At 30.9% G+C, this 10,621-nt stretch overlaps 1 protein-coding gene across 1 annotated transcript; it reads left to right on the forward strand.

Annotated features, from left to right (window-relative positions):
- Positions 1-7,287, forward strand: NijA (Ninjurin A). Its single transcript, XM_014238845.3, has 4 exons — positions 1-352; positions 4,463-4,565; positions 6,516-6,715; positions 6,783-7,287. The coding sequence occupies exons 1-4, from the start codon at positions 293-295 to the stop codon at positions 6,954-6,956; spliced, it is 537 nt and encodes a 178-aa protein (XP_014094320.1). The 5' UTR covers positions 1-292; the 3' UTR covers positions 6,957-7,287.
- The last annotated feature ends 3,334 nt before the right edge of the window (positions 7,288-10,621 follow it).

A 10,621-nucleotide genomic window follows, 5' to 3' on the forward strand; every position in this document is an offset into this window, starting at 1 on the left:
GTTCAAAAATCAGTTCATCGGGAGCCTTAAAAGCGATTGCACACTTGACTAGTGTAACTTTTGTGAAAAAATCATAAAAAAATCATAAAAAAATAAAACAAACAAATAAAAAACGAAAATATAAAGAATATATATATTTGCTAATAATAATAATACCCAAGTCATAAAACATATTTTAAGCTACAAAAAATACAAAAAGTGTATCAGCACCATTATAATACATAGCATATACATAATTTCGCAATTTTTATCAACGCTCGAGTGTATAGCATATATAAGAATAAGCATAGTAATGGCCACAGCACAGCAGCCAAATGGTTTACTTAACACTAAAACCGGCTTAAAGAAAGAGGTAAGTTAATTTATGATTTTATTTTTCCCTTAAACTATGACTAATACTATCGTGTGCGTGTGTGAAGTCAATAAATACAATGTATGTGTTTGTGTGTTTGTTTGTATTGCCGGTGATCATGCCACTAACTATAAATGCTTTTAATTGGAATTTAGCGATCGTAGTTGTAAGTTAACTTTAAATACGGTAATTAATACTGAGTTATTGGCACATTTATAAACTTAATTTTTTGTATTTAGTATTTGGTTATGTAAACTTTAACTAATAAATTTATAAACTTTGGCATGCCATTACATTTTTTATATTTTGTTATTTATTAAATGCTGAAAAATTTTAATGCAATAGTGTTGTAAATAGTTAAACGTCTATATATATATACTCCGTTTGGCGATTAATAAAAAAATTTAAGAAATATGTACTCATTTTGCTTACTCAAAAATAATGTCAAATGTTGTGCTTTGCGGATCCCACGCCTATTATCATACCGGAAGCAGAGGAATTAAAATACTGGGAAATCTCACCTATTTCAATTATACTGCAAATTGTAATCTCATGTGCATGTCAACACACTCACTCAGATTTATAGGAAACCAATTAATAGTTCCCGCATTGTCATAAAGCGCAGTTGGTAATTAAAAACAAAAAAACAAAAATAAAACAATTTCTTAACCAGTAGGTGCGGATCCAAATGAAAATATTTTTTTTTATATAGATACATATATACATAAAAGATTTTAGAAATGATTCGAACATATGAACAGCTTTATCACATTATGTAATATTGTATATTATCTCACTCATATTATCAGCTTAGTTGAGCATAGACAATTAAAAATGCGGCAAGCTTCCCTAAGCCAGCAATTTGTAGTGGTCGTTTATTTTCAACATAAGTTTTTCGAAGAAGAGAAGAATAATACTTTTTAGCGAACTGAATAATAAAAAAAGTGTATATAAATTTACATTAATAATAATTTTGGTTTAAATGCGAAGTTGTATCATAGATTGACTATGCTTTAGAAAAGTGAAGTTCTTCCACTGAAAATAATTTTTTTTATAGAAGTTCCTTATTCAATATTAAGCTATCTAAGGGTTAAGTGAAGACTTTTATTAGTATTCTCAAAAGGTAGAAGTAAGTTATCAAAAGATTAACTTATATTTAATGACTCATAAAGTTATTTCCATTGTGGACAAAATACCCTTTAAACCCCTTGCTAAATTTATCCAAGTACAAATCACGAAGTAATTGTTTAAACATCATTACTTGATATTTTATGAGAAACTTTATAAGCCACTGAAATGTTCTGTATGTACTATCGAAGAACGAGGTTTTATAACTTTTATTTCTGGGAGAGCTCAACAAGAATTGAATCCAAATGTTTTAGTTAGACATAATCTTCAAAGACCTGCGTTGACTGACGATGCACCGTGTCACAATTCAATCAAAACGCTGACACAATTTGGGCTTTAAATTGCTTACGCATACAGCATATTCTCTGGATTCTTTTGTATTTTGAAACAACTCTTTATTTAAAAAAAAATCGTTTCGCTTCAAAACAGAATTCTGATGAATCACACATTTTTGTCTTTGTCTCAATATTTGTTGCATGCACAAATCTTATAAAAATAATATTATATATGCTTATTTTCATATGTAACATGTATATGACCAGTGAAAACAACAAATAATTTAATTATTTAACGATAAATTGAAACGTGTACAATGCTTGTTCATTTATGTAATGCTGAACATGAACATTGATTGCTTTTATATATTTAAGCCTAATATTATATTATATTAACATACGTGCGTACATATGGTATACAATAAGCTAATAGACACAAACTGTTGTCGCAACATTCTGTTGAATGAAATCTTTTGTTGACTTTAAATGTTTTCTAAATATTTTCACTTTTATTAAAGCCCAAACATTCTCTATTGGTTTGACACCTCATACCCCAAGTCCATAAGCAGAGAGGCATTCTTAAACATGCACCTTTTGGGGGTGCTTAACAATCCTTTGAACAAATTTTTGTCTTTTTTTTAGCCAAACGCATCTCGAGGGGTTGAACAATATAAAAGTTGACTTACCTGTATATATTACATTGCTCCAATCACGGTTGATGTTTTCCTGCGCCCAGTGCATTTTCTTCTCAATGTGTGTTTTCGAAATTAGGGGTTTGATTACAGTACTGCTGCGTTTGATGTCTGATCTCTGAAGTCTCTTCCGTTTTGTATTTAGAGATATAATTAATTACTTTTTAAGCTACTTTTTTAGCCTTCTTAGACTGAACAATGGTTTCTTCTCAAAAAGAAGAACAATAGCTTTGGCCTCTCTTTTAGATGTCATGTGAATCCTCCCTTTTCTTGGTTTTTCATCAACGTTTCCAGTTTCTCCATAATGGTCAGTCCATCTATTCACAAATGTACAACTCGTATTTAAATACTTAGCAGTTTTTTTTGATAGTAAATTAGTAGAAAGGTTGCCTCAAAACGTTTCTTATACGCACGACGTGACACATTAGAAAGTCGAAAAATCTAACCAAATTGTACCCGTCAGTGCACTGTAATTAATTTAATAATATCGCAAGTGGTTGGTTTTACATGGATCTGCCGCTTTTGTGACGCATGTGTATATATATAGAATTTTACATACTTAAATAAATACATAGAAACGAGTAGCTATAAAACGAAATTATTTACTTAGTGATAGAAGCTGCTAATTTTCTCCCACTAATATGACCGTACAAAAATTTGGGTCATACAATCTCAGATGGCTTTGTTGTAAGTATAGAATCAAAGATATCACTTACTTTGCTAAGCTTTGCGCCTGGGGCGAAAATCGAAGCTGAGTCTTAAATTTTGTAGGCAGTAGCAAAGAGAAGTTCACTCAATTAAAATAATTCCATTATAAAAGTTTCTCATCTTACTGCCTGTGCACAATTTATAGAAGTTTTCCTATCTGGCGAATTATTTGTTCGTCAATGTCAATCAATGTTTGTTATTTGGGCAAACTGAAAACCACATGTAAAACCTCTAACCTAAGGTTGGAGCACATAACACAGGTCAACAAAAACAAATTTTTGTTTTGCGAATGAGTTTTATTTTATAAGTATATTCTGGTTGCATAAGCAAATATATATAGAAAAGGACGAAATCAAAAATACTTGCTTTTTAAGCAATTATATCAATTTGACCATTTTTTCGCGCCCATTAATGTCGGTTTTTGTGGGCTGTCAAAAGAGAGGGAGCAGCACGGGAAATAGTGTCGCTGGCATCGCTCGTTGTGTACGACAGTATGTGTTTGCAAATTGTAGAGGAATAATGTGTTTCATAATTTTGTTTTCTGTAAAAACCAGAACAAAATGTCTTCGGGAAGTTGTAAACGAGGCGCTGACTCGTTTTACTATATTTGCGGCGAATTTACAACTAAAATGAGAGAGAACAAATATGATTTAATTTAGTATTTGAAGAATTTTTTTTCAAAGCTTTCAGAGCAAAAATAAAAGGTGGAATCTTTGTAGGAATGTCTCAAAAAAATTTATAGATTGTGATATTTTCCGGATTAGCAATGAAAAAAGAAACAAGCGCGCAATATATAATGTCTCCAAATATGCACATATTGAATTCTAATTATATAAATTTTGAGATAATAAGAGGGCTTATTCGAAGGAACAAGGAGAACGATTTCATCACGATTTTATGGAGATTGAGAGACGTTACCAAGACCAGTCTACAGTTTTTTAATAAATTATTTATATATAATTGAGTTGAATTATTTACTTTTTTTATTTTTCTAAGTAGGAGGCAATTTTGAAACTGACCGGTGGCTGTGGGTTTAACTGAGTATGAGTGAGTGAAAGTGAGTGAGTTTTTGACACTAACCTCTATTGCTCTGTTTTCTATATTCTATTTAAAAATACTTAAAAATTCAGTAATTTTTTCTCAAAATAAATAAATATAAATAAATAATATAAATAAATGATAAGAAAACATATGAGAAAATAAAACCGTTTTCTTTATTTTTAACGAGTTCTGCATCATGTTATAACCGCCATGTTTATTCAATCTCACATATCCATTAATTGATTCAAAATATAAAATAATTACAGGAACTTATTGATATGGAAGATGATCACACGGAGAAACACTCGCTTAGCAATGATTTCATGGGTTCAGAACGCAGTCAAGTAGATGGAGCAATACGGCATCCAGGTAATTACACAAATTTCAATTAAGTATATATCGGAACAACACAAATATGTATATGGCATTATTATTTGAATGCGTCAGTATTTGTAGATTACCGCTAGAAATCTTAAATTTCTATTAAAAACACCATAGCAAAACTTTAATTATTTTAAAGCACTGAGTTTTGAGTTGTTCGGCCAACAATATTTGTTAGAATAGTGAACTACGCAAATAAGAGTTAAATCATGGAATAAATACAACTGCGCTAGATATTGACACGCTACTTATGCTTTTATTTTTTACCAGTTGATTGCATTAATTAAATGATAATATTAATACACAATAAGCTATTGAGTCTTGGTTTGACGAGTGAGTGTTAGTACGCGCCAATTAGTGGGAAATGTAATAAGTACATTTAATGAAAAGAATAATATAATATAACATGTCGAACTTTAAGTTGTGGGTTATTCCATTTATCGATTTTGTACTTCCAACTATGATTGCTGTGATTAAATCTTAAAAATTCCTTGAGTAATGAAATTCAGTAGCGAGATAAGTTTAACTGTCACCACAAATTCTCATTTCTGTAACATATTGCTCATTTTGCTTTAAATATTTAAAAATACTGACATTTCTATAATGAATTAGGTTCTATTATTTAATTTCTTTTCTATTAGTCCTAAGAGAACCGCAAAAAAGTGATGTTTCTTTTACCTTTCAAAGGAGTATTCTTTGTTGCAAAAGACGTCTCGCGTAACCTGAACTCAATCACTGTTATAAAAGACCATATAAAGATGTCTTCGAATGTATGGATTGATGGTACAATAGATTATATTTTGGTAGTGTCATGTAAATATTATACTCCGAGACATAATCACACTTAATATTATGGACTGTGGGGGTTAACACAACACACTAAACCCATAAGTGTAATAACTTGAAAGGTGATATCTTAGGCTTAAACAAATAAATCTGAGTCTACCAATTTTCTATTTTTTAGGTTAAAGAAATAAGTTAAAGTCTCATATCTTCAGACTCAAACTGAGAGAAAGAAAGTTTCCCTGCTTTGCCGGTATAGCATTACTAAAATATTAGTTCAAAATGGGTAACATAAAGTCTCGTAAATGGCAGAGGGCAAGGTAAATATGACATTTGGTGGACACCTGTTAGAACAAAAACGTATTAGATAATTAGTTATACTTTCGAGCAGCATCTCTTATATGAAACATGATAGAGTATGACATTACGACTTGATACTTCGTAAACGAACCGAACTGACAAACTTTCATACTTGTAAGCAAAATACATTCTCTCACGAACTCCAAAAAAAGAAACTGGGCGCAAATTATGTTTTACCCAAGATTCATTGTCATTTGTTTTCTGTTAGATTTTATTAGTTTGTGCATTAAGCAAAATATTTTACAAAAACTTATTCCGCATTCATTTGTCATAAGGCCTTATTTACATTTTTAACCTAAGTATAATGTTGAATACAAATCCAAACAAAATGTTTGTTTGTTGTGTAGTCGCACTGTAATAAAATCTATACTAATACTAGTAAAAAGTGCAAAGGTTTAATTGTTTGAATTGAATAGGCTCTGAAACTACTTGACGGATTTGAAATATTCACCGTTGGGATGCTACACTCTCTCCGGTGAACAAAAGCTCTATTATATTTTCAAAAAAGTTAGTTATCCTTACTAAAACGCCTATAATATAACCCAAGGTATAAAACAATTACTTAAAAAGTTAAAAGCTTGACTCACTCGCCCAGTTGGCTCCCTACGAAGCGGTTGTGTGCGGAATTGAATATAAATAATATTAAAAGTTCGATGTTCACATCTCATCATTTGCATATATTATGAGGTCATCTTCTCCCAAATGGGATGACAATCGGAGTGATATGCTAGTTATATATATTTTTGTTATCAAATAGTAATCAATATAAAAAAACGAAAATATTAAATTTTGCAGAGGATCTGGATTCTCTGGATGAGTACGTTGCCGTGGATGTAAATGCTTATGCTCATAAGAAAACTCTGGCACAGGGTATGATGGATTTAGCATTACTCACAGCAAATGCCAATCAGTTGCGCTATGTGGTGGAGACCTATAAAAATCATCCATATTTCTACCCCAGTTTGGTATTATTGATACTTAGTATTGGCTTCCAAGTAAGTTGCACTATTATTCAGCTTTTATAGACACAGTGTAGATTATTGTGGTTTTTCAAACTTTCAGATAGCCGTTGGCGTTGGCTTGATACTCAACAGCCGTTACAACATTGAAGACAAAAAAGAAGTATGTCATGCTGAAAAAGTCAGTAACTACACAATTTGTGGCATTTTTATAATAACTGTGATCAATGTCTTCATTTCTGCGTTTGGTGTGGCGGATGCGCCAGATGGCAAGTAATAGAGGAAACCGCTCCATTAACCAGGGTGCATAAGCTGTCGTGATATTCAAGATTATTGTTTTTTTTTTACGATAAATATCTCATTTGATAAAGTATATTATATATTTCTTTATATATGTAATTATAAGCTAACTTAAGTAATCTCAAATTATTATAATTGTTTTATTACAAATACAAAGCAGCATATATTATATGTATTAGTATGCTTTTTTAAGATCATTTCTCGAATACTTTAAGCACTTGAAATATATAATATTTGTTATATAGAGTATATTAGTAAGTGCATTGAAAAGTTAGCTAAATATAAAATTTTTATATTTTTGCTTAAAACTTTGTTATTCATTCTTATATTTGTTATTCATATGTTCCAAAAGTAAGATAATAAACCTATGGTCGCGTTACTTATGCTTCTTATCTATCTATCTATCTACCATATCGATTTTTTTTTAAAGGTGCTACATAGTGTTGTGCGTGTTTTTTCGGAATCTATTATTCTCCATAATCTCTAAGGCCTCACGTTCTGCAAAAACTCTCGACAAAATCGACATGCTTTCATTTGAATATAATATTGCAATATATATATTTTGCAATTTCAAAACTTTTTTTTAAATCTGGTGCACATGTTTATATTCCTAATTGAAGTAACTAAGTCGTGTAAGTGGGTAAAATACCTCGTTAATTTAACCTATTACTAACGTTTAGAATATACATAATACCTTGATAACTTCACAATCTGTGGAACATGTAATAAGTGAGGCAAAAAGTTTATAACCCTTTTAAATACGAACATCATGTAACATACAAGTAATTTTCACACCTTAATATTATTTAAATATTTTACTAAATGTGGAAATTTTAACCTCTTTTATTGAGATAAGTATACCAGAATGACTTGAATATGAATATTAGCCTGCTCTTTAGAAGTTGAAGTTGTTTTCGAAGAAGTCGTATCCAATTTTTAAGTATGTCATCCGGATTTCTTTTCTTCATTATAAGTTTCAATTCAATTGAATTAAGCCATTTTTACTTCGAACGCAAAAAGACAGCTGGTAACTATTATATATAACTGTAGTGTTAGACCATTTTAATAACCATTGTATACACAATAAAATTATTAAGGTTTCTAGCTAATAGTAAGATTAAATATATTCCTTTGTTGAATACGCTTACAACAGGTAGGTGAAATAAAGATTATCCTAATCCAATAATCAAATTTGATTACGACCTGAGTTCATATAATTCTTGTAATCAGTAAAATATTTTCGTAAGTTTAAGAACTTAGAGATACATATACTTAGAAATGGAATTAGTAATAGTTTATCAATATATTAACTAATTTCGGGTACATTAAGCATTCAGTGAGGGGTAGTAAGATTATTGGAAGTCTGTCCTGTGTGAGGTGTTCTTCCACCAAGGATGGACTAAGTTTCGATATAATCGAACATTTTATTTTCTCGAAATATACAAGAATCAAAGCTGGGGAAATAATTTATATGAAATAAAAATGTTGTATAGGGATTGACCATTCATTATTCAACGGAACTGCGACGGGTTACAATCATATCTGATGTCTTATTAACTTAAACTTATTACTAAGTTACAAATGTATATGATATAAACTAAGCCAAAGCGTATATGAGGAAACATTAAAGCTTGCTAGAATAACGAGAATTATGATATGTAGTATATAGGAACTGGATTAATTCGCCTTTAAAAATTTAATTCTTTACTGAAATCATATCATATTATGTTCATAGAAGTATTAACAGAAATCTTTACATTGGGTATAAGAATGTTAAGAGCAATATCAAGATCGATTTTATGCATTTTCGGCATCATTGCAGCCAAAAAAAATGATATTCACCTAATTTGAATAATACATCTCACATAATGACCGATTAAGATAGCATAAACCATACTAGATTAACGAAAATTAATATAATATATGGGGTGCCACATATGCGTAGGGGAAGTTCTCAATCGATTTATTACCTTGTTAGCACAGGTTACATTATTGTTAGGAAATATAATATATCCACTTGTTTTAATAATTATATCGGTTCTTCTTTCAGAGTATAAGCTCTTGAAAATTTATAAACCATTTTCAAGCAATGTGATTTACTGAAGCGAATTGATAATTGGGTTATAGGACTTTATATTTTTATACTCTCGCAACCTGTTGCTACAGAGTATAATAGTTTTGTTCACCTAACGGTTGTTTGTATCACCTAAAACTAATCGAGTTAAATATAGGGTTATATATATATAAATGATCAGGATGAAGAGACGAGTTGAAATCCGGGTGACTGTCTGTCCGTCCGTCCGTCCGTGAAAGCTCTAACTTGAGTAAAAATTGAGATATCTTTATAAAATTTGGTAGACATGTTTCTTGGTACCGTGGTACAGTGTGAAAATAGTTGAAATCGGGTGGCAACTCCGCCCACTTTCCATATAACGGTACTGTTAAAAACTACTAAAAGCGTGATAAATCAAGCACTAAACACGCCAGAGACATTAAATTTTATCTCTGGGATGGTATAAGTTGACTTTATAGGAACCGCGTTCAAAACTAGACTTTTAGGTGAAAACCCGTATCTTGGGATCTGCTTAACCGATTTCAACCAAATTCGGTGCATGTACGTTTTTTTCATATTTCTAGGTCATTGTGCGGAAATGGGCTAAATCGGACTACAACCACGCCTATTTCCCATATAACACCATTTTCAATTCCATCTGATTCTTTCACTTTCCACTATGCATATCAAGCAACAATGATTATACTTGTATCGGGGTATAATCGTGAATAATACGTTTAAAGTATGCCACCTTGTGACCAAAACTTGTCTAAATCGAACGAAAACTGTTCAAGCCCCTAAGTACTAAATATGTGGACCCCAGTGCAACTATAGGCACTTCTACCGAAAATATCAGTCAATCCACACAGAAATCTCAAACGAGTATACCATTTGACTTTGCGAGAGTATAAAATGTTCGGTTACATCCGAACTTAGCCCTTCCTTATTTGTTTTCAATTAAATTCGTGGTCCGCCTTTGTCTGTTTGTAATGCAAATCTCCTCAAAGGACCAAGGAATATATATGCCAAGTTTTATCAAGATATTTAAGGTTATCTGCGGGCATACAGATATCTGGAAATTAATTCAACCAGTCATCCTAATTTTTATATGTATATAACTACACCATATATCTATTTCGATTTGTTTCAGGTATTACAAACAACCGTTAGTTGAATAAAATTATTATACTCTGTGCAACTTGTTGAAGTTTCCTAATGTGACATAATTCTCATTAAACTTTTCAGAATCTTCTGTATACAACTGAATCATTGAAAACGAATATTTCTTACAGTTTACGCTTTTGTAAGATTCTGTTATGGGTATTGGAATGAAATTGTGAGACATAAATAAATATTGAATGATATTGAAAAGGAAAGTTAGAATAAGGTATCGATAATTTGCATCTGATTCCAATCTGTAAGATAATGATCGTTTTATTGTTACATACTTTAGGTTTACCTGTCGCTATTATCATAATTTGTACATTTGGTCACACATACCATACTTACGATCACGTGCATATTCGGGTATACTATTATACTTACATATATGTATATCATCAGGCTTTTCCTTAATGAAAACACAGCGC

Source organism: Bactrocera oleae, chromosome 6, assembly GCF_042242935.1.
Source record: "Bactrocera oleae isolate idBacOlea1 chromosome 6, idBacOlea1, whole genome shotgun sequence".
In the NCBI taxonomy this organism is placed as follows: domain Eukaryota; kingdom Metazoa; phylum Arthropoda; class Insecta; order Diptera; family Tephritidae; genus Bactrocera; species Bactrocera oleae.